The sequence below is a fragment of the Anser anser genome, assembly GCF_964211835.1.
Source record: "Anser anser genome assembly, chromosome: Z".
In the NCBI taxonomy this organism is placed as follows: Eukaryota; Metazoa; Chordata; class Aves; order Anseriformes; family Anatidae; genus Anser; species Anser anser.
The window spans coordinates 8,810,070-8,835,464 of NC_139723.1; the positions used below are offsets into that span (position 1 = coordinate 8,810,070).

General features: G+C 39.4%; 1 protein-coding gene across 2 annotated transcripts in view; it reads left to right on the top strand.

The window, feature by feature from the left end:
• The window catches only part of MSH3 (mutS homolog 3), a 115,056-nt gene that overhangs the window by 15,498 nt on the left and 74,163 nt on the right, over positions 1-25,395 (top strand). For both annotated transcript variants that reach the window (XM_083817189.1, XM_083817188.1), the window contains exons 9-10: positions 23,773-23,885; positions 25,241-25,355. In XM_083817189.1, the coding sequence (XP_083673315.1) occupies positions 23,773-23,885; positions 25,241-25,355 (228 nt within the window). The remainder of the gene's footprint in view (positions 1-23,772; positions 23,886-25,240; positions 25,356-25,395) is intronic.

A 25,395-nucleotide genomic window follows, 5' to 3' on the forward strand; every position in this document is an offset into this window, starting at 1 on the left:
TTTCCTTCTTTCTAGAAAACAAAAAAAAAAGATTCTTCCCTGCAAATATATGCATATGTTTTTACAGGAGAATGCCATGTTTTGTACTCCATGCTCTTCCTTGTCAAGGGTCAATACCTCCTTAACACTGGCTGCATTAGAAGTTGGTCTGTACTGGTCTTCATGAAATCATTTCCCTTTCAGTCACTCCTGGTCTTCTCACATACCCACCTTTTGTTTCTTTGAAAAACGCTCTGCTTCTGTCCAGCAAATCTTAAGATGCTCCAGAGCTTCTCCTTACATTTTTTCCATTTGGCCTTTTTATGCAAACACTGGTAATGTTCTAGTGTGTCATTCTTTGAGAAGTATTTCACTTTGAGCTCCAAAGCATCATTCCACCCAAGTCTGCACTGTTTCACTATTTTTTATTTAAACCTGCTCTGTCAGGTATCTGGCCAACAATACAAAACAGGGATGATATGGTAACTAACTTCTTGTCCATGCCCCCAGATTTTTCATGTTACTCTGCTTGCAGACCATGATGTCTTCTTCCTATTAGGTTGGGCCTGTAGTAGGGGAGGCAGTTTTGACACAGGCTTTAGTCATATGCTGCTTAATTTATACTGCAGCTAGATCTGCTATTTGTTGCCCTGTAATATATCTAAGACTTTTTATCTTCTGGTTATGACATTCAGGTTTCTGTTTTTACTTCAATACTGCAGCATTGCCTTCGGCCTGGAGTTTGCTGCCTGGAATTGCCTCCTCAAATCCATTCAGAAGGAAATTATCCTCCCCATTCACTGATAAGATCAAATTACCTAGGGACTGAATCCCTCAAATAGCTGGTCTTCCATCATTACATGCAATACACATTTTCTTTCTTTGTATTTAAGGACCCCTGTAAGTACAGTTTCAAGGTCTTCCTGCTTACACTATCAGTGAAATGCTGAATGCCCCCTGTGATTTGGCAGTGTCCTCTGCCTTTAACTTAGTGTCAGGTGGGGTCACAGCATCACAGAATGGCTGAGGATGGAAGCCACCTCTGGAGCTCATCTGCTCCAGCAGGGCCACCTAGAGCAGGGTGCCCCGGACCATGCCCAGGTGGCTTCTGGAGATGTACAAGGAGGAGACCCTGCAGCCTCTCTGGGCAGCCTGTGCCACTGCTCAGCCACCTGCACAGTAAAGAGTCACCCACAAGTTGGTCTCTCCGGTACCTGCTCCGCAGGGGTTTCGTTCTCTACATTCAGCCCTGGCATGATCTCTTCTTACCAGCACAGTCATTAGCTGTGGCTTGGTAGGGGGTCATTGGTTGCTGGCTTGCTGTTCCTTCATCCTGCCTGCCAATTGTAGTATGTCAGAAATCAAGAAAAAGAGATGTATTTTGGCTTTCTGCTTCAGTATGTCTGGTGCCATAGTAGAATAGAGCAGTGCTCGAGATTCCTATAAACGGGAAGTACAGCTGTCCTTTAAGGAGTGAGCTACAGCTCATTTATTGCATGTATTGGTCTGTAGTGCTATTCATGGCTAATAGTTCTCATAGACAGAGTTAGCAATTTGTTGTCAAGGAATGGGTAAAAACTCAGCTGGAATGAGCTCAGTGAAATCTTGGAAACAAATATACGATGCATTTAATTTTGTGGATCTTCATGTGTGGCTGATAATGGCTCAGATCAGAGGGTGCTTTCATAAAGTTACTGTCAAGGACTTTTTAAAACAGTGAGCAGTTACGTGCATGCATTTCTGTAGCTGAGATCAGAAGGTTTGTAGGCGAGCAAGGAGGAGAAGGCTAGTAGAGGCAAAAACAAGACATCAAATGGTTACAGCAAGAGTAAACAGTATTGCAGATGAAATTACTGAACAAAAGAGTGAAAAGTATCTAAAGGGTGGGTCATCCTAGCGGTTACGTGGTTTGTATGCTTTGTAATATTCCCATGGATTTTTAAGTGAAAGGCAAGCTGTGACAAACATCTTGAGAATGCTTAATATAAATGGAAGCTACAGGCAGTGGAATTTGCAGCAGGAAAAAAGCAAGTCAAGTATGAAAACAGCATGTGTGCCATTTTCTGTAAATAAAAAAACACAAATATATTATTGACCAGATGTTTATGGATTAAAGAGGCCTTTTGCACTGCTAATAACCCAATTTGTGGCTTGGGCAACTCAGCTGTATAGAGAGCTGTTTGAAGAATATCAGTCATGCCATAGCTTACTTGGTTTGAACAGACATGGAAAACAAAAACAAAAACAACAAAAAAAGAAAAACCAGCATTATTAAATCATTGTTGGAAGATGTTTTTCAACTTAATCTTGTTGGAGTCATGAAACAGATACTGTTCTCAGCATTGGAGTTCATTATTGTATTCTGTGACATTGCCAGGTAAGGGAAATGTGTGGTGTAAATCTCTTGACAGATTTTTTATGTGTGAAGATGACTTCTTCATCCCTGCCTACCTTACTGCCCTTCACAGTTTGGGACACAACACAGGCACGCATCCTTTGGATGAAATTACTGTTCTGGTATGAGTCTGGAGTTGTGTCACTGGGAAAACATAGGAAGGAAGTTTCAAAGCACTTTGTCTGAATGTAGTGCAGGTGCTCTCAGAGAGCTTTTCTCAACCTGGGTGACTAATTAGATAAAAGAATGTTAGCTCCATCAGTGGAGTAACAGCAGGCCATTGTGGGCCTTGCCCAGCCCATGTGTTCTTGTAAATTCCTCCAGTCAAAAAGGAAGCCGCGCACACTGATGATCTTCCTTGGTAGTTCATACCTGGCTTGAAGGTTCATTATTTTTCCTGTAATTTCAAGCTGCATGAAAAAAGGGTTGTGTTCAGGAGCTGTATTTGTGGTGTTCTTGCACTGATTAGTCATATACATGATTTAGTGTTTTGTTTTTATTTCCTGGCAGTTGAGCCAGCAGTTGTTAAATTAAAAATGATTAGATTGATCTGGGTGGCTGTGCAACTTCTTACAGTCAAAAAACTTAACTTTTAATTAGAAAAAAGTACCATACTGAAAGAAGCAGGAAAATCAAAATACTCTTTTTTCATGTTTTGGCACATACTTGATTCATTATTATAGGAGAGAATAAAAACTGCAGGAGAAGGTGACATGTAAGTAGTTCTGCTTTTTGTTTTCCTCTCTGGTTGTTACGATATTACTTGCTTATTTCTCTCAGTATGTATTTGTATACAGTTGACTTCTCACAGCAGCTTTAGAAGTTTCTCAACCTGGGCAGGATGCTGAAGCTCTTGATTACAAATCCAGATTCGTGCCTGGAGCTCTGCACCTTGGTCCTCCTGCAGGTGGCACCTCCATCTGGAGTGCTGCTGGCCCTGTTACTAGGGGGAGAGTGGATGACGACAGCCAATTTATAATAACTAATTTTCCCCAGATATCTGTAAGAAAAATAATTGTGGTGTATTAATTGGCTTGGTGGACAATAGTAATAAATTTCCACGTTCAAGAATTCTACATTGACGGAACAATTTACATTTGAAATTTTTTGAACCTGAGTTGGAGGTCACTGCTCTGATTAAAGTCACCCAAATGGTGTTGTTATTGCAATGTAATTCACATTAGTAATTTAATTTCCAGTTTTCAGATAGTGCAAGTATCATTTGAAGAAGTGAGCATTTACCGACAGAAGTCTGCTTTGCTGATAAGGTAGTAGAGATGTCATACACATCACAGATTTTCTTTGTGGAGCTGGTGATTATATCTGACAGGCTTGTGTAAACTGGAGAGTTGTACAATTGTTGTCAGTATAGCAACTGCATGCTGTGCTGAGGTGAGAGGACAGGAGGCACACACCTGTACACACAGGTGGAAGTTGTCTCACCTGTACTGAAGTGCAGGTAAAAACTATGTGCGCAACTGTTGAATGTCTCAGCAATTCAACTGTACAGATACTGGGACCACTCAGGTCTTTAGGGTAAGCCAGCCATTTGTTTATGTGTTTTGAGGTGACTAGAACAAAATTTTAAGGGGCTGTTCTTTCTAAAAATACCTGAAGTCTAAGCAAAGCTGCTAATTCTGTTTGGAATTAAAGTGAATTTTGAATGAGGGTAAAATCCTTTTTTAAGGATACAGTTACGCTGGTACTTTGGTGCTACTTTAGTCTATACTCTAGGCTACCCTGCACGTTGGCTGTTCCGTGGTGACTTCCAGTGTGTGTGTCCTGTGCTTGAAACTTGAAGGTAACATGACCGTTTTCATCGAGCAGTAGGCTAGCTGGACTTCTGCAGGGGTGAACATGTATGTACAGTTTGGTTGACTGTGAAGGAGCTAACATATGGTGAAGCAGCATATATATAAATGATGCCAACTCATTCTTATTACCAGAATATGAATTACAAGTTTTCATTTGTTCCAGATGTCAGTGGAAATGTTCCAGTAACCTGCAGCTATAGCTCAGACATTCAAATGGAGTATTCTTAAGCTCTTAAAGCTGTCATGCAAATTTTTATTTTAACAGACTGTGTAAGTTTGTTGGTGTATTTGTTTAAGTCCTAGGATTTTCTTAATAACACCTTCTCTTCTGTAATTTATTCTCCTTAGAAGTTGACTTGGGACATAAATTTTCAGCTATGAAACATTGGCATAATTGACACCTAGGATGTGTTAATTCCTCAAGTTTTACTTCTCCTTCCCTGCCATCATTGTTAGTGCTAGGGGTTAGAAATTAAGCAGTTTTAATCAAAACAATATAGTGATATAAGTGAGGGTAGTGTGGGAGGAAAAAAGACTGAAACTCTGTGCATGTTTGGCATACAGATAGCAGTGACAGTAGAGAGAGAAGATTAATTCCCTTTTTATGCATCCATCATCCTCCCCACCTTAAGTTACAGAAGAGAGAAAAGCTATGAAATGTGTTTATTTTTCATAACAGAATATATTCATTTTCTTAATTTGAAGAAAATGTAGTTGAAATGGGTTCTCAAGTACTGTCAGCCTCCTGAACTGAAAGAGGGAACAAGCCTTTGTCTTCCAGGTTATCTTTAATAGTCCAATTTTGTGCTTGACTGGTTTACAACATTTGTCTCTCTTAACAGATGTTCATTTGATGTATAGTATAGGTAAGATGTTTTCAGTAAATTAGGGTTATGAACAGTGTACTTTAAAAATGGATGCTTTGCCTGGGAATTTGGAATAGTAAAAATGATGGTAAGAAATTTGTACTTAAGTTTAGTCCTACATTTGCGTGGATATTTTCTGAGTTAATAAAGAATTTGAAATTGTTTTAGTAATTAACTTTTCCAGTAAAAATCTTACTATTACAGTATTTTTTAACGCAGAAAGTATTTATATATATATATTTGTTTTGCATTTACATGGAAGGATCTTTCTGCAGAGAAGCAGATGGATATACTTAAAAACAATTGCTAACAAATATGCCTGAATGCATTGCATTCCTCATCTTTGTTTATGTTGTGCCTGTCTCTCTTGATTCTTGTCAGGTGGAAGACAACTGTCTGTTCCTCCATTCCTTCATACCATCCCTTTACACCTATGCTACCTGCCCTTTTGTTTGCTGTCTCTAGGTTGCCTTTTCCCCATATCCATACAGATTTCATGCACTCCTTGCAATGGGCTGCTTGGCACTGTCATTTTGGTCACATACCCCTGTGCAAAGTTGTGTCTGGCACGGACCTTTATGCGGAGATGGAAGCAGCAGCTCCCCACATAGGAAGGATGGAAGTGAGACCCTTCTACCTTTCCTCATTCTTCCAAAGCTGGTGAAGTGTGGGGTTCTGAGAAGGAAGGGTAACATACCTGGACACTTTCAGTGTTTCTTCTAATTTTTTTTTTTTTTTTTAACTTCAAACCATCTCTCTGCATGTCTTATTCCTTTTGGGCTATGCATTTCACTTTGTACTAAACACCTCATATCAGGGCTTGAGGAAGGACCAAGAGAACACTGTGAAGAGCAAGGTGGTCTTCTCAGGACAGTGTTGCATTTGCTATAAAAGATTTCCTGTTATATCTGAGAGAAAGGGAAGTAGTAAGAGGAAAAGGCTGAAAAATAAGGCCTTCTTTTCTGAGGAACACATAATCAGTTGTGCAGCTGTCAAAAATCCTTACTTACAGTATTAATTGATGTTTTAACTGTTCTAATTCTATGAAAAGATTCCACATTGATTTGTGTCTCTAAGTAGAGAAATTATGCTTCACCATAAAACGTTCTGTATGTATTGCAAATACAGCATGCTTGTTATTCCTCACATCCTTGACCAAAAAAACCCAACCAACCAAACAAACAAAAAACCTTCATTTGTCTCTGAAACTTAATAAAAGCACTTGTATTTTCAGTTAGTGGATGTAAAAGTATATGCATGTAGTGTACCAGTTTTGCTATCTATATATATGTATGAGCTGTACACAGGTTTGTAAACTCCTTGCCTGTAAAAAAAAAAAAAAAAAAGTCTGCGTTTCATGACAGATTCATAGATGTAAAAAAGAAAAATAGCCCAGCCAATATTCTTTGGCTTACAAAGAGCTTAAAAAATCTATAGCCAAGGAAAACTGTAAACTGATTGCTGGACTTCACTTTTGTTTTCCTTGAATCTGGAGGAACATCCATTTTCCTAGGCAAGATTTTAATGTACAATTAATTGATTTAAGTTTAGGGTCTCCATCAAAGCTCACGAAAAGTACAGTTGTGTGTGCAGCAGCATTTTGACGACAGTGGAGAATACTTGCATTTAAATTGGATTGGTGAAAGTTGTCAGTCAACCTAGAAAATGCTACTCCTCTTCTGAGTGAGTATTTTATGACCAGATTGACTTAATGACTGTCTGTTCAGGCCAGCTTCAGAATTTGAAGAATGAAAATTGAATGTAGCATGGGGAGCTCTGCTGTCCTTTCTCTAGTACACACAAGCCAGGAATGCTGCTCCTTTCTGCTAGATTTTTTACATGGGTTTGCAGAGTGAAGGACTCTGATGGGGTCCTCATCTACTAGGGACTGTAATGGTTGCTGACTTGAAGTATGTAGAGGCGTGGAGATGTGGAAAACATTGTAGAAACTAAGCTGTAAAGGACTGAAAGTAGAGTATATAGTTGTAAATGTTGATTTATCTGATCCGGTTCTGAAAAATAAATTGTTGCTTAGGACTCAGGCACAGAATCAGACTGCAAATTCACTTTGGCAGAAGAATTTGAATGCTAATGCCTTTGGGTTGCCTGAGTAAAGAAATGCTTTCCTAACGGTCATAATCAAATGCAGTTATGATGAACTTGCATTAATTTATTTTTTGGAGTGCATACTTTGGAATCATGTACCATTTGTTACTCAAAATCAAAACGTGATTTTTTGAGCCTTGGCAAAATGGAAACTATCAATTTTATTTTATTTTTTTAATTTGTAACACTAAGATGTGGATACAGCTGTCAGTTAAGATCCCTGGGTTTATGCCATCTTGTAAAATGTAGGATTTTGATTAGACAGATTAAATTCCTCATTTACTTGGTCCAGTCATTCTGTGTCTGAGTATGTATATAATGCAGGGTTCTATATCTACATTGGTCTGAGGCTGACATTTCATACAATCCATCAGAGGGATACTGGGTTTGAAGTGATGACTTTTGTGGTAGTATGGAAGACAGGCAGAAAAGAGCTCTGTAACTTAGTGTGAGTGTAGGGCCCTTTGAAATATGATGGATCATTTTGAAGTCAGAAATGCTATAAAAAAGCCTAAGTAAGGACTGTGATGAGACAAACACCCTCAGCTCTGACATGAAAAGGTAATTAACTCTTTTTCTTAACTACATGCATCCGTTCAATACCTGACTATAGCCTCAGCAAATCTGGTGGGGGCACTTGTGTAGTGGACCACTGGGAAGTGGATGAGAGTGACTACTCATTATGTTGCTAGTATCATTGCATGTTGCAATTTGCAAAATAATTCTGTGCAGCTCATATTGTAGATTCAAGGGTGACACGTGCCAGAGTTGTTTCCAGTGGTGTCATGCTCCACAGTGAGGGGAATGACAGAAGAGAAAGCAAAAAGTGTAAAAATGGCTACCCAGTCAAGGTATATACATCCTTTTTAGGAGTCTTCACCATGCAAATAGAGGGTTACTTACTACAGAGGAGTTATATTTGACTCTTGGTATTACCTTAGCTGCCTCTGAAAGGGTTTAAAGGAAAAGAGGGGCTTCAGTCAAACAAATAATTATTGTGTAGCTTTCTGATGTTAAAAAAATGAATTGAAATTTACATGGCAGTTTATTCAATGTGTGATACATAATTAGCATGTTAGGAAATGTAATTAAAAAGGAGTATGTTATGTGTAAAACTTTAAATACAATCCCATGCAACATCCTTGTCTCTAAATTGGAGAGGCATGGATTTGATGGATGGACTGTTTGGTAGATGAGGAATTGGCTGGATGGCCACATTAAAAGAGTAGTGGTCAACAGCTCATTGTCCGGGGGAGACCAGTGATGAGTGGTGTCCTTCAGGGGTATGTCTTGGGACCAGTAATGTTTAATATTGTCACTGGTGGCAGGGACAGTGGGATTGAGTGCACTATCAGAAAGTTTGACGATGACACAGAGATGAGTGGTGCAGTTGACACGCTGGAGGGAAGGGATGCCATCCAGAGGGACCTGGGTGGGCCTGTGCAAACCTCATGGAGTTCAGCAAGGCCAGGGGCAAGGTCCTACACATGGGCTGGGGCAATCGCAAACACGAATACAGGCAGGGTGATGAGCTGGCTGGGAGCAACTCTGAGGAGAAAGGCTTGAGAGTGCTGCTGGATGAAAAACTGAACATGAGCTGGCAGTGTGTGCTTGCAGCCCAGAAAGCCAGCCATGTCCTGGGCTGCACCAACAGCAGCGTGGGCAGCAGGGCGAGGGAGGGGATTGTCCCCCTCTGCTGTGCTCTCGTGAGACCCCACCTGGAGCCCTGCGCTCAGCTCTGGGGCCCCAGCACAAGAAGGACATGGAAGTAAGTATTAGAACAAGTCCAGAGGAGGGCCATGAAGATGATCAAGGGGCTGGATCACCTCTCCTGTGAAGACAGGCTGAGGGAGTTAGGGTTGTTCAGCCTGGAGAAGAGAAGGCCCTGGGGAGACCTTACAGCGAGCGGCCTTCCGGTTAAAAAAAAAGCGACCTTCCAGGAAAGCTGGGACTGTTTGTCAGGGAGTGTAGGGATAGGACAAGGGGGAATGGTTTTAAACTAAAAGAGGGGAGATTTTGATTAGATATTGAAGAAATTCTTTACTGTGAAGGTGGTGAGGCATTGGCACGGGTTGCCCAGAGAAGCTGTGGGTGCCCCATCCCTGGCAGTGCCCAAGGCCAGGCTGGATGGGGCTTTGAGCAACCTGGTCTGGTGGGAGGGGTCCCTGCCCACAGCAGGGGGGTTGGAACTAGATGGTCTTTCGGATCACATCCAGCCTAAGCCATTCTGTGATTCTATATTTGATTTTTAACATTCTTTGGAAGGGAACCTTAGAATGGATTTTATTGATCCTACTTCAGTATGGTGACTTATGAAGGAAAGAAATGTGCTGCTGAGAGAGGACTTAGCCTGAAACTGAAGTCTGTTTTCCATTTTTTGCAGTCTGTATTCAAGTAGTATTTCAGATGCAAATCACATGAAGAATTGGATGTGTATTAAGAGGAATGTATTTTCAGGTGTGTCTATGTATCACAATTTACTGTGAGTACAATGTAGAGATCTACCTTTTATATTATGCTTGTTGAAGGGAATTCCTGTGTTTTTGTTAGGAACATTCTTTATAGACAGATTTCAAAATACTGTGCCAGCAACTTTTGTGTGTTTTAAAATACAGGATCTGAATAAAAAGAAGCCAATGTGTCTCTTGATTTTTCTCAGTTGTGTGCTAAAATCCTTTCTCTGATAAACAGAATTACACTTAGTAGTTTTATTTCTCTATTCCTCTGGCATTGTAAACATTTCATCTGTGGGTAGTAACGTAAATTTTATTCTTCAGTTTCCCTAAGTCAAGTCTTGACTTTTAAAATCTATTAAATCAGAGTAAATCACAGTTGCTAGTAGAGGATACTATTTTTTTCTTTAATTCTGTAATTTAAAAACAAACAAATGAAAACCTCTGTCACTTCCATTTTCAGTTGAGTTCTGCAGAGATGGTATGCAGTTGTGTGGTATTGAGAATTTTATTTTGGGCTAAACACTTGCCAGAGAAAGCATTCACTTAAAGTGAAGCTTCTGAAGTGTAAATGAGATAAATTCAGTTTCAATTTCAAATCCTTATCTCCTTTTTCATTTTTTCTTTAAAAGTGTACCATTAAAGCTACTCTGCCTTCCTCTCTTTCCTTCAAATGTATTTTCCATTTGTAAAATAATTTAACTAGCTTTTTGCTTTTGGCTCATTGATCACAAATCCTAGCAAAGCATTGATTTGAAAGGTAGATGGTATACAGCACCTGTATGTTACAGACTAAAGTAAAACACAGGGAAAGATAATTTCTCTGCTTTTTCACTTCTGTTAACTTTTCATAGTAAGTAAAGGTATGCAGCAATTCATGGTTAAAATGTGCCATTCTTAATTACAGGAATATGGCAGTGAAAGGAAAATTTGTGTATAGAGGGCATAATTATTAACATTCTCAGTATTTACTGTATTAGAAATGTCAGTGTGTTTAAGCATCTTTGTACATCTCACAGGAAAGCCTAAAATAATTTGTTGAAAAACTAACAAGTTCATCTCATCACATTTAATGGATTCTTAAATCTCTATCAGCTTATCAAAGGAAACATTAATTAAAAGTATAATTGACTAGCCAGCTGTTCCATGTTTTCTGCCCAGCAGCCTCTATTAAAAACATTACAAAACATGTAAAGCTCTTTTTCTGAGGCAGATGAGAAGTTCCCTGTAGAAATTCTCCTCACGCAGTGAGGTTTAAAGTGTAGTTTCTTAGCTGAATGCACGCTGGGTGACCAGAACCTACAGGTATATACTGCTCTCGTATGGCAGCAGGCTAAGTCCTCAGTAGGCACAGAAAGAAAAAACGTCTAAAACATCGCGTACACAGCTAGCACGTCAGAATGCTTTGTTCCCAGAGGGGGGCATTGCATGACTAAAGCTGAATGTGTGGTTGTATTTTCCTTTCTACATACACAAAGTCCTCTGACAGCAGGGTGGTTCATAGGCTCGGGTCTTGTATTGGGAGCAGTAAAATAGGCATGTAGTGAAGACAAGCACCATCTTACCAAATTGTCTTACCTTAACGCCTGAAAATGTGCAAGTCTTTACTGCACAGGAAGAGTATCTTTTGTCCACTAGGTTTACAGCGTTCATTCCCAGGGCTGGGAATTCAAGAAGGGCCTCATGGAACCTTTCTTTATTTCAGTTTCCCTTTTGTGAGATGGTTGCTAAACGTGCTTTAGCAACCTCCAGCTGTATCTTCCCTTAAAAAGGATGATAAGGCTTAATAGGTATAGACCACCTACAAAAGCAAACTCTATAATAACATACAGTTTGATTATTGAAGCTTCCTCAAAGCACAGTGGGTTCGATTTGGGGATGGAAATGCTTAGTAGTTTGTTTATGGTCTGCATGATCTTGACAGCTGCATGATCTTGTTGCAGCTTATTTTTTTTATTTCTGTACCGTTAGAGGAGACTTTAACATGTTACATGTCCCAAACATTAATCCTCCAAACAGAGGGGAAAAAGAAGGTAAAATCGAGTAGACTGAATAGTTATATAATCTATCATGTCCTTTCAGTTGGAGTCGGTTCAAGTGATGCTGTCAGTGGCGTGAGAGGAAAATGCAATGTGAATAGCAAGTTATGCATGCCAGAAATCAAAATATAACTTAAAAGACTTCGTGCTACACTCTCAGCAGAAAAAATATGGCTGGACAATGAGCTTGAATAGTATTCCCTGTCTTGTTCCATATGAACTTTCCCCACAAATGGGAAAGCGTATCTCCTCCTCTCCTAGTTACTGGATGGATGATGTTTTCCAAGCCAAGCTATTTTATTAAGAGAATTCCTGCATGGAAAATCCCTCTTTTTTTGGAAAAGAGTGTCCATTGCTCAGAGCACTGTTTGAGTTTCTGGGATGTGTGAGAAGGACTTTGTACAAGTAGGTCGTGAGATCACGATGTAGTCACAACCCAATTCTAGAATCATAATTATTCCAGCATCTGGTCCATTCCTGATGTCATTAGTAGATTGTTATAAACAATAAATTAAATATTCTATGTTCATCTCTTTTGTACAGCCCGGAGGAAACAGCTTGGTAGAACAGTGCTGTAAGGCAAGAAAAACTATACAGCCAGACTCTATGTTCTTCTTATTTGTGGAGTTAAGCTGCTGATGGTTTATGTTGCCTTTAATAACTTTCACAGTTTTGTATAATCATTTATTTCCTGGAATCCTGGGGAAAAAAAATTTACTTGGATGGGATTTCTGGAGGTCATTTTGCTTAACCTCTTGCTCAAATCAGGGTTATCTTCAGTTGCACATAGTTTTGTCCAGTTTGGAAAATCCTCAAGGATGGGAGATCTCCAGGCTGTCTATACCACCACCTCCTCTGATGTTTAACTGCTTTTTGTGGGGAAGAGTTTTTTCATAAAGTCCAAGCAGAGTTTTGAATAAGCTGTGACTTGTGACTGTCTGGTTTTGTTGTTTCATTATGCCCCTATGACAAGGGTCTGCTCTAGGCTTTTTTGTATGCCTTTTAGGTATAAGATGCCCCCTTTGCTTACTCTGTCCCGGAAAACAAAAAATAACAACAAAACAAAACAAAGAAAAAAAAACAAAACAACCCAACAGTTTCCTTAGTCTGCCGTCATTTGCTGTATTAATTAGCCCACTAATTGTGTTAGAGATACTCCTCTGGATTCCCTCCGGTTTGTTGATGTGTGTCTTGTGATGTGTGGCAGGAGGCCCAAACTGGACTCAGTACTTCAGGTATGGTCTTATGAATATGAAGTGGAGAGGAATAATCCTTTCTCTCAATCTTACCATACTTGGGCAAATGTGGCCCAGTGTGAGGTTGCCTTCACTGCCAGAAGAATCATTTGCCTTCATTGTACTGAAATTATTTTATCCTGGTATGTTTTCCTGCTTTCTCTTTGCACAAAATTCATACCAACGTCCCTTATCTGTGTAGAAAAAGCATGTCTAAGTGACAAGAATAATTGAGGTATAATTTTAAAGGAAATAGGCAAATGAGCATCAGCAAATACCAGTGGTTATGAGGCTTTGTGCTTCTTTTACTTCTGCTAGCTGAATTACAATTAGCACAGTGTAGCCTACCCATATTGTTCTTCCCGTTGGGTTATGCAGATCTATTTAATATGACTCTGATATGCAGTCTTGTGCTGTATATAAACACTGTTCTGTTGGAGTGCTTCTCCTCTGCAGCTTTCCTGAATGTATTTCCCACCTTTTTTAAGGATGGGTGATACCTGGAGGAATAGCCACTGAAAAGTTTCAGGTCAGAATATAAATTAGACACTTGTTCTGCAGGTAGTTAAAAGTAATAATAAAAAAAAAAGGTTAGTTAAGAGTATCAAGTCTTGTGGAAAAATACCTGGATAAAATTATCTGAATTGTGAAGACAGTTTGGATGTTTATTCCTCCTTCTTTTTGCTATAACTTTTTAGAGTAATGTGGTGTTTTACACAAGGAATTCAAGAACGATTGTAGGTTTTCCTCCTGAGTGCCAGGTATGACCTGTCAGCATAACTGCAAAACCGTAATGTACCTAGCATCCTTTCAAATGTAAATTAAAGGGAGATGTTATGGGCTGTATTTCTTTTCTTCTTCTTTTTTTTTTTTTTCCTGTGCAATTTCTTTTAAGTTGGTCTGTAATCTTACAGGGACATGCAAAGTATTAAGAGCATTCAGCCTTTTAAATTTTTTTTTTTTTTCCTGAAATGGGAGGTTTTCTTCAGGTGCATATTGCTGGGTGACATCTGCCACTTGGAGAACAAGTTGTCTCTCCTGACAGGACATGGCTGAGGAGTGCGTGGGAGAAATGGTAGGCAATTGTCTGTGCTCTGAACCACGATCTGCACTTCTGGTAAAGTGAAAGAAGAAAATTTCCAGTTTCCCCATAGTTTCTCTCTGTTGTATCAGGGCTTCTCCAGCTGTGAACACAAAGCGATGGATCAGTATGCAGGATTAGTTACATGTAGCCGGTTTTGACTGCTGATCGGTTTCCAGATAGGGGTCAGAATATTACTTTCTGTAATGCAGATGAGGCATAGATAGATTCTTCCTGGAGGCCTTTCAGCTCTTCCATTCCCACATGACATCTGTGTGGAAAGTACAGCCATCTGCTCCCTGGCCTGCTCCCTGCTTTGGGCTGTCCCCGGGGGACCTCCACGTTTTCTCTCTTTCTGTAACACACCAGTCTCACTCAGCAAAACAGCCAGACTGTCGTTTTGTAAGAGTTCCCTTTTGCTTTGCCCTTGTCAAATATGTGTTTGTTCGTTACCAAAGGTTCTGAGCTTCGCTTACACAGAGCTGGAGACCAAGCAGCGGGCATACTGTGTCGTTGCAGGGCAAGGGTAGGTGTGTGTGAGCCTGAACAGCAGCCAGGCCCCTCCTTGGAGCTGTTAGCCTCGATGGCTTCAGCGCACTGACGGGTGGAAAATCCGGGTATGGCCTTCCTGCTAGCAGGAGCAATTTATTTTCTGAGCATGGTCTGTATTGCATGTTCAGTGATCCTAGTATATTTCCACAGCAATTCTCATGCTGATTAAAGAAGAGGATTTATGTTTTTGACAGTTCTTGGCAGGTAGAGCTGTGGTAGAAGTGTGGGAGGTTAGTTTAAAATGATTTATAACAGATACATGGATGGACTCTGTCACCATCTCCATTATTTCTTATGTAATTGTTGGAAATAGTGTTTCGTAAGCAGATGATGACTTCCATTCAGCTTCACATCTATGCTCTCTAATCTGTGCTAGTCGAATATGCTTTTATCCATAACCTGGGCAAATGCACAGATCATAATTCAGCTGCACTCCTCTGAATTGTTGCAAATTCTCTGTAGCTGGTATGTTCTGCAATATTCAGCACTGATTTGAGTGAAGAAGTGTCTTTAATCCTGTGAAGAAGTCTTAGCTTGAATTTGAGATTCATTCCAGAAACACATTGTCTTGTAGTTGTTTGCTTTTAATTCTTGATTATTTTAACAGCGTTACCTTTCCTTTCTTGGACAAACTGCTAAATGTTTTGCATATGTGTGTATAGGTTCCAGATAATTTTGAGTGTTTTGAAGGTCAGTGGTGTATAATAAATATATTAAACTAGGAATGCCTTAGGGATTTTGCTGGTTCAAACACAGCATAAGGGAAAAGAGATTAGTATAATGTGTGGGAAACTTTGTTAAACATTGAACTGACTTTGCTCAAATTGGATTTGGGCCATTACATTTTGGTGCTAGGGTAAGTATGTCTTTGAATAAGTCGTACTCTACCAAGTATTCGTCCATCAGCTTGATCCTAGAATGAGGTTGTAATGCTGAGTTTAATGACAATAGGCAGCAATTTGACAGAAGAACAGCAGTTATGACTTCACCACAAGATCTGGTAGGTGGGAAATATTTCCAAAAAGATGGGAAGAGAAACAAAGAAAAGTGATTTGTGCTCAAAAGTTTTTGCTGTTCGGAAGGGGAAAAGTTTCATGTTCCTGTCGATCAACACAAGTATGATCTGATAACATGTGACATCGTGATGCAAAGAGCAGTGCGTTCACTTTTCAAAGATGTATAACACTGTGAAAGAGGGGTGGGTTTGTGAGGGGATATTGCAAATGCTGACCTTTGGGACAAGGTGATGGTCCAAAATTCACTATACACGTTTGTATTAGAGCTTCAAAACTCATTTTATTTTAAGGTCATTCTGTCGTCTTTTCCTTTGGTCTGCCTGTACAGAATGCTTTGGCATCTTTTAGTTATAGTTGCTCTCTTCCTGGTGTTTGCTTTATTGCTAATGTTATAAAGCACTTGATGTTGTCTTAATTATATAAGGAAATGTTGTCATACTTACAGAATATGTGATGCAGAGCTCAGGTTTTCTGCTTGTCACTCTGTTGTCTGGTGGCGTAGACGTTCTCTGACAGGTCCCTTTTGGTTTAAAAAGAAAAAGTAAGGGTTACAATTTTGGGGGAGTTCTGACAGTCAGTTATTACTGTGTTACAGGATAATTTAAAGTCGTATTAATTGATTGCTGTAGATTTTCTGGGTCAAGTATGAAATTACATTACTTTTTTACATGAGTGGATTCAACAGTGTTTAGAGGTAGGGCATCATTTTTGTAAAAGCAAACATTTCAGAATTAATTATACTTGGCTTCTGGGGGGGAAATATATCAGAAACAGATTAGAATGGTGATATAAATTCCTGGATTACATTTCTGGTTTCTTTTCCAATCTTTTGCATGGATGGGACTCTTCATTTTGACCCTGAGGTTGCTTCTTGAAGTTAAATCTCTTTTCCCTAAACACCACTTGTGCCGTGCTTCTCAGAGAACAGCAGATCTCTACATGTTTCTAGTACAGGTCATGTCCTTGAAAACTTTGGCACTCGTCTCCTCGTAGTGGTTTCAGTGAAGGGCAGCTGTAACTGTTGTGCTTCTTGTGTTGCAGCATTAGTAGGTATGTGTGCCACTATCCTGTGCTGCTCTTTGTGGGAACTTGGGGTGTAGCTCCTGCAGCTGTGGCTGATCCATCCTTTTAAAATTCATTTTGGGCTTGCTCTTACACCCCGCTCCTCATTTCTGTCAGCTCCTCTGTTACTGCAGTGCCAGACGCTCGTACAGCCCTGTGAAGCCACCTGGTGTTGGCAATGGCCCTGTTCAGGAGGAGGGTGGACGACACGACCTGTGGAGGTGCCCCAGTCGGGGTGGTGGGATGCTCGGCTCCGCTCTGCTTGCTGCGGGTGTTGCTGGCACTCAGCGTTGTTAGAAGTAGGAGAACTTGTAGGCAGGAGGGGCAGGCAGCAGGTGAGAGGACCTGAGGGATGAGTGTTCCTGCTGACCAACCGCAAACAGAGAAACTACGCTTCTGGCCCCAGGGAGGATTGAAGAGCACTGTGGTACGAGCCTGAGACAACAGTCGGTGCTCCCAAAAGCTTGCTGGTGGCAAGCTGGTGCCACATTGTACCTGAGAAATAGTGATCGGAGGGAGCTGTTGTGGTCCCGTCAGTCACCGTATTTTTGCTTCCCTGTTGCTGTGCCGTTTAGCCAGGCTAAGCCAGCAAAAGCTGTTTTTCAGTTTTGTTTTGTTTCTTTGATCCCCATCCCCCCATGTGTTTCAAGGCATCTGGAATTTGTTGAACTGTTCCCTGACAGAAAGGCACCACAACACAATCATCTTTCTGAAAAAGAAATGTGTGCAAGTTCTGCTGGAAACTTCCAACCTTAAATTTGTATAACTGATGTCAGAAAATTCAGAGCAGAAATAGTTGCAGACCACTTAAACAGAGCGACAAAATGTGCCCTGCTGTGAGGGACTTGCTGCTGTGCAGAAAAGAGAGAGGCAAGCCACAGGGGTCATCCCAAGCTACCATGAGCAATTGATTGCTCACACTTTGATTCAGACAGAGGCATTTTCCATAGTGGGGTGTGATTGTAAGAATATTATTTTGTTAGCGTTAGCATAGTATGGCTGGTAGTAGGCAGGGTGTTACTATATTTTGGTTTTGTTTTGTCATTGTGTTGATGTTGCATTGTTTTTTTTTTTTTAATCTATTTGAAGTCCTGCAAGTAGAGAGATTTTTTGCTGGTTGGCACGATCATGAATGGAGGATCTGTGGTGCCAGTGGTGGTTCTGGGGACAAACCGGCACAGCTGTTCTACGAAGCTGTGTCACCATCAGGGGTGCAGGTGATGGTAAGTGCAACAAGCATGTGGCAGAGGAATCTGGTGTGCTGTCAGTCCCCTGATGAGACCACACCAGGGTGCACTACATCCTCCCAGTGTCATGTGCTACGTAACACCTCCAAAATGCAGTGGGGAATATTGCTGGTAGCACGGAGAAGATGCTTTGCTGACTCTGAACAGCGGTTCTATAAGCTGATACACAACTGCACAAGGGACTGAAAATCACTTCAGATAGTGCTAGTCATTGGGTATGAACTGCTCTCTGTTGTTGTTATGCAGGTAAACAATATATGCTTTGGATGTTTAATGAACAGAACTCCTACTACATTAGAAGTTGGAACTTCTTCATGCTCATTCCCCATTCTACTTGTGCATGTGTTGTTTATTCACAGCTACACATGTTGGAGAGAACTCACATTTGTTAGATAATTTTTCCAGCATGCCAGATTGTTTTGAGCTGAAGTCTAGTTTTCTAACATTCTGTGCAGCCACTTCAGCTTCACAGCAGTGGCAAGTTAACTGGGGTTGTCCTTGTTTCATTGTCCAAGTGATAACTGGAGTACTGAATGCTACCGTGTGCAGCATTGAGCTCCATGGAACTTTGCAGAACACATTCCTTTATTTTGACAGTGAATCCCTGGTACCACTCTGAGTATCGTTCTCCAGCCAGTTTTGTGCTCACTCTGTAATAAGTGCTTTCATGTAAATAAGGTTTATGAAAAATCGAAATCAGTTATGAGAATGTCATGTGTAATGCTATAAATTAACCTTACTGAAATCAACCATGTAGGAAATTGTACGCTTCTTCTCTCTCTGCAGAACCTGTTCCTCTACTGTTGAAGGAAATTAAATTGATTTGATGGGATTTTCTTCTCCTTTATAAATCCACTCTTGTTCTTATTAATCTTCCCTTCTTTCCCAGCAGTTCTTGATCTTTTCTGCTGGCTTCCAAAACAAGTGTAGTGCATCTCATCCCGTTCTTCATATAGGCAGATAAAAAGAACCTGGAAAAGATTTGTCTCGTGTCTATTTTGTAGATGTAGTAACTGCTGGAGCACAACGGTGTTTGTGTTTTGTCTTGTAGTACCTAGTTTTGTTCTTACAGAAAGCATAGAGTATCATAGAGTACCTATGCAAAGTGGTCTTTGGTTTTCTGATACTCTACATCTTTGCCTCTGTACTCAACATCTTTGACAGTGCCCGTCTCCAAGTTCCTAAAGCTAAAAGGAACTTTTCTAGAGCTTTTTGGATCCAGGTGCTTTGTTTGGAGATGCGCTGGGGGTTCTGCTCATCTATAGTTTTGCTAAGGTGACTAGAGGGAAATCAAGACACACACATTAACAAGTGTTGATAATTCGTTGGATTGTAAAAGATAATCAAGGAGTTTTCCCTAAGTTTTTCCATATGTGTATATATATATTTTATAAGTATGTATTACTGTGTATGTATATGTGTATATATATATATGTATTAAAGTGTGGAAGTGTTGGTTCCAGGCTTTTCAGCAGCTCCTAGCATCGTAATGGCTTTGGGACAGGATGTTCAAAAAACTGGAGGTTTGTGGGGTCAAGTGTATGTACATATCACTATATGTAGTGTATGGATAACATGCACATGGTAATTATTGTTTGGTTATTACAGGCATCAGTGGTTTACATCATTTTGAGACTGGCAGATGCTCAGAGGAGGTATCTGTGCTGCCAGTCTCCTTGCAACAGCATTGTCTCCATCTCTGGTATTTGAAGGTTGTTGAGAGCAAATGTGGGAAAGTGCTTTACTGTGGCAGGAGAAAAAAAGCTGTGCTTCTAAAAATGTATGCAGTCAGTGCCAAAAGAACAGCTGCTTGGAAATGTCATTGAGATTTCGCCAGAGAAGCTACTGGAGCTTCATGCCAAGTTTCACCAAAAAAGGAAGGATGATTGTTCTCCAGCTCTCACAGATAAGTTCAAAGCTACAGCGCCTGAGCTAGAAACAAATTGTATGATAAAGGCAACACAGTGATGAAAAATAAAAGAAATATCATTTCTGCTAAGCATGTTAATAAGAAAAAGTCATTTTGTGTACTTGGATATTTGAGAGGATTAACGCTTTCAGGTTACCTTGCTCTGCTGTGCAGTGTAGGCATTTTTTCCCTACGGTAATAAGCTGATGATCCCAGCAGAGTGGATTGTGAGAACTGCAGAGAAAACAGCAGTTTTTAAAGTGTATAGGAACACTTAAATAACAGTTATTTGTGCTTAATAAATCTGTGCTTAGCATCAGTAACAAAAACATCTTACTAAATTTTAGGAGCAGAGATCTGCCTTCTGAAATTCTGTATCATTTATGAACCTGTGTTATGACATGCAGATATACAAAAAAGTGCTGGGTGCCAGCATCCCAGCAGTTAAATACTCCTGAAGTGGAACTGAGAGGGCAGGGTAGTTGGAAGGTAAAACTCCGCAGTTACTTACTTTCTTTCAGGAAGGTTTCCTGAGCTTTAAGAAAATTTTTGACGTCTTTGTTTTTGAAGAAATCTTTGCATACTTTTTGCATATTTAGTTTTGAATTGTACAGCAGTAATGAAGTGACTCCTGTTTTATTCAGCACGCTGTTGAGAGCTCTGGTCTTTATATGCAAGCTCATCCTTACAATATTTTTTTATTTTTTAAATATCTTGATCCAGATTCTGTACATTAGTTTTATTTATGCTGTTCATCATTCTTCCAGCTTCTGCCATTTTTTCAGTCTTCCTCTTAAGACCGTTTTTTTCCGCAGATGTAGTGATCTCTTAGTGGTCTCTGTAGTGACTAGCTCCACCAGTGTCATGAGAACATGAGGCTTGTTTCTTTTAAGAAATGCTAGAAAGGTTATTAATAAAATACTGTATTAGTTTTCAGCACTACATTGTCAATGTTCTGACAAGAATGATGTTTACAAAAGTTGATGGCAAGTTGACTTCTGATGTAAATAGGCATTGGTAGCTGGAGAGACAAAGCATCAACATAAGCATCAACATATCATTCTGGCTATAATCAGAAAAATGGCCTGTGGGTGGGCATGCGGCTAAGTAAAGGACAGACATGAAAACCTTCTGCAGCAAATTTTGTTTTGATACATGTTGATAAAAATTCAAAGTTCTCCATATGTAGAATAGGATTCTATAACCTTCCATTTTTTGGACATGGTCAAGAATATCATATGTATACTTTTAGATAGACAAGATATCAGATATTTGTTTGGCAATACCGGCATCTGGAATAGAAACACTAAAATATGTGTAAGTCTTTACAAATCACTGAATGGTCTAGTTCTAAACTGAACAATTTCTTATCAATGGAGTTAATGAACAAAAGTATTATACAATAAGAAGTCAGTCAAATTATATTGATTGTTGTTATCCTTTGCTAAAGTTTATGTTAAGGAGTTGGTTAAATTTGGTTATGAAATGAAAGAAAATCACAAATGCATTAAAGAAAATGACAATTTTTAGCTCTTACTTTAAAAGCAGGCAGATGTGGTGTGAATCATCCAAACTGGGAATTACATTCCGAAACCTCTTGCTTTGCCTTCAACTCTAAATTAAAAGTTGTTAAAGTTCTTTTTTTTTTTTTTTTTTAAAGGCAGTGTTAGGAGAACATACTAACTAGAAATGAAAAATAAAATCATTTTTAAAAATAATTTCTTTAAGTCCCTGCTCAGCCATGGTCAAAAGAAAAGACCTGCTCTCTCATAGGTTCAAGATTCAAAGCTGTGTACTCTGCTAAGCTCTAGATAGAATTCAACATGTTTTAGAAAGTTTAATGCTTAACTAAGTGTTCTTGCAAAATGCTGTAGTGAATTTATTTGCTCACTTACGAGCAAAATGGATGGATGTGTTAGAGCAGATTGTTTGTGAAGGCTGGAGCAGGTGAAAGATGAAAGGAAGAAAATAGCAGATTGTTACCAGAGGTTGAGAAACACGGACTAGTTGTCTTTTACGTAAATCCATTTGCTTTAAAAATGTTTGCATGTTCTGAATAGGGTTGGAGCAGAGGAGAATCCCAGCGGGTCTGAAGACTGAAAACTTAATTGGATCAGTCAACTAAAACTAAGACACTTGAAATAAGCAAGGGATCATCTAGGATGTGCTGAGAAAAACCTAAGACTGCTAGTTTGACATGTATTATTGGAAAATAACTTCCATTTTTAAGAATTGAGCCTCAGAGATGTATTGATCTTTTCAGAACAGAATCTGTAATGCCAATTTTTTTTTTTGTGTGTGTGTGAAGTTGAAAAGCACTGCAAGAGGGGTATTGATTTATTTCCTTCCTATATCACCTACACATCCCTCTCATTGGCATAATTCCAATGTGCTAGGAGTACTTGGTTAATTCATGTCCCATGGTAATATGAGACTTGTGCTTGGATACTTTGAGTAAGTTTTATATACATCTTTTGCTGGCAGCTTTATACCAGTTGCTTCTTCAGTGCTCAGTCTGGGGATATATAATTATACTCAAAGGTTGCAGGGTTTCTTTTGTAGTTTTTTTTTTCTTGGTAGTTTTCGTTTGTTTGTTTTTAACCATCACAAGTATTAGATGATGGATTAACAGCTGTATGAGTTCAGCTGATATTGTGGCATCCAGTTTTAATTTCAGTGAGCAGTTTGTAAAAATAAGCAGTGTAGAAAAGTTGTGTCTCGTAAATGTTGCACAGACACTTTTCTTGGACTCAGGTGTTGGCATCTCAGATCTCTTGAGCCAGGTACTGAGCAACTTGGATCTCATGTATGGTGCAATGAATTAAGGTTCTTCCACTGTCTTACTAAGTAGGCTGTGGAAGCAGGGGTCACAAGAAATAGGCTAGATGAATTTCTTTTGGGTTGCAAAACTGGATGGAATCCTCTGCAGGTGTAGTTCTCGATTACTTGCTGTCTGCATGGAAGGATTCATTGAGTAGAGCTCATTTGGCTCAGTGGTGGAACAGCAGGTTTCCTACATTTGCAGATCCTGTTAAGCTGGGAGGAACTGCAGGCATATTGGGAGGACTAGATTGTTATTTTTAACTCCTTGACAGCCTGGATGAGTAGCATGACAGAAATGTGGTAATTTCTGTAGTGTAAGATGCTGAATGTTTGCAGCAATGATGACTTTGCAAATATGGGGTAGTGGACAGAATGCAAAGGAACAGATTTGCAGAAAAGTGAGCTTAACAGTTTTCAAGCTGGACAGCAGTCATAAATGTCATGCTAGAAAAAATGAAATTGTACCAAAGATGAAGCACTTTTTGTTGATCCTTTTTCTCAGCTATGTGCTGAGGAATATGCCAAGTCAGAATTCTGTGTCCATCTTTGGAAAACTTCAAAGATACTGATCAAAAGTAGTGGAGCAAAAGAACAACCGTGGGATGCTGAGAGGCCTAGCATATGTTCTCTGCAAAAAGACTGAACGAAAGCAAGTCGTTCAGCACAAGGAAGAGAAGAGTCTTAGATAGTTAGGGAATAAAGCAGAGGAATACTTCTGCTGCATATAAGGAAAAGTGCAGTAGGTTAATATTGCAGCAAATTGCACAGCAGTGAAGAAAGCCTTTAAAGATAAAGCATAATTAAATATGGTAAAAGGTTACGTATGAGAATGGCTTAATTGTTTTACCATCATAGGACTTCAAGAACAGATAAAGTAAACACTTCTTATGACTCATGAAAATATATTTACCTTGCAGGTATATTAGATAACCTCTTTAAGTCTCTTTTGGGCAAGTTTGCTGTTGCTGTCTTGTTGTTGTTGTTTGTTTGTTTTTTTGCAGTGGAAAAAGGAAGTTTTAAAACAAAAATAAATCTCGAAATGTTCTCAATCCACCTGAGTAGCTAATCTCATCATTTCTCTACCCATTCTCTTCCTAACATTGGAAAGAGGAAAGAAAGTCCAGCTTTGTAACCTACCTTTGTCCTTTTCGAAAGGAGCATAAATGTTGAAAGTCAATCTATATTTTGTTTGCAGGTTACGAGATGACAGAATTAGGATAGAACGAATGGGAAACCACCATTTTGAATACACACCTGCTTTCCAACTAATTACAGATTTTTATGCAAAAGAAGTGCCTGATATTACAGGTATGTAATTCAGAATGTCTTTGAAGCATGCATCCCATTAGCTTTTACATAGAGAATGAATACATTTGGGTGCATCACAGACTTCATGGGCTTATCTACATCCGGTTTATTTAAATGTTCCTGACTTGATCCTCCTCTATTAAGGATGAATCTTCGTTGCTCCAGGCTTTCTCACTGGTCTCAAAGGCCTGGAATTCTGCAAGGCAAATCTTACTAGCATAGACCAAGGCCAAGAAGGCATTGAGTTCCTCAGCCTCTTCCATGTCCTTTGTCACCAGATCCACTTGCCCATTCAGTAGCAGGCCTGTATTTTCCCTTGTCTTACTTCTGCTGCTGATGTACTTGTAGAAGCTCTTGTTGCACTTCATGTATCTTTCCAGTTTCAATCTCAGGTTGGCTCTGGCTTTCCTAAACCCTACAAGCTTGAACAGTGTCTCTGTATTCCGCCTGGGTCACCTGTCCCTGCTTCCGCCTTTCACCTTCTTTCTTTTTATGCTTTAGTCTGGAGCATCTTGTTCATCCATGCAGGCCTCCTGCTACTCTTTGCTTCATTTTCTGCACATTGGGACCAGTTTTGAGCTTGGAGGAAGTGATCCTTGAGAACAAATGTTATTTACATACAAGTGAATGCAGGGCTAACATCTCTTTTCTCATGTCTTGAAGAAGTATGTTTAGACAGATATAAATTCACACATATATTGCAACTGAGGGAAATGATAAATCTGAAATGTTTCTTTAAGTTCTTGTATGTGTTGATAGTCTACGAACAGAAGAACAGCTTAAAAAAGTGTCTCTGACAAAACTTCATTTAAAAGATAAATCCTTTTATATTGAGATATCAGGGAGTGAATTTTACTATTGTTGCATCTGGAATAGGCACTGCGGTTAAGCACTGTCTAGAGACACTATGTAACACAAATAGCTGTCTTACCAAGATGGAACCTTATTTGCAAACTTGCTGAGGCAGATAAATCATCAGTACATGTGCCAAGGCCTTTTTATTCCTTTTAATTTGCGCAGATGTTGCCCACAATATTTCAAGATTTCAGAATTCAGTACTTAATATGTATATTTAGAAATTTCTTATGCCGACAGCTACTCATTTTTGTGAGGAAAAACCTGTGGAGTTGAATATTTTGAATTTCGTAATATGTTTTCATTATTGTAGAAGTCTACAGTTTTTGGAACCATAAATATTATTTTGAAACCACTTTGTGTTGATCTGTAGATAACATAGAACACTATACACATAATAAAGATTTTTATTAGATTAAATATTGAAATATAGATTATACTTTTTCTAAAATGCATTCGTGGAAAACAGTAATTTAACATGGAAATTTTTCTTTGTTTAGGTCCTCAAAAACTATCTGTAATACTAAGCTTGGATAAGCCTGTTATTTGTGCTCTGGCAGCAGTAATTGCATACCTCAAAGAATTTAATTTAGAAAAGATGCTTTACAATCCAAGGTAAGTTACCTTACATAAATTTCCAATTCAAAGCACCAAT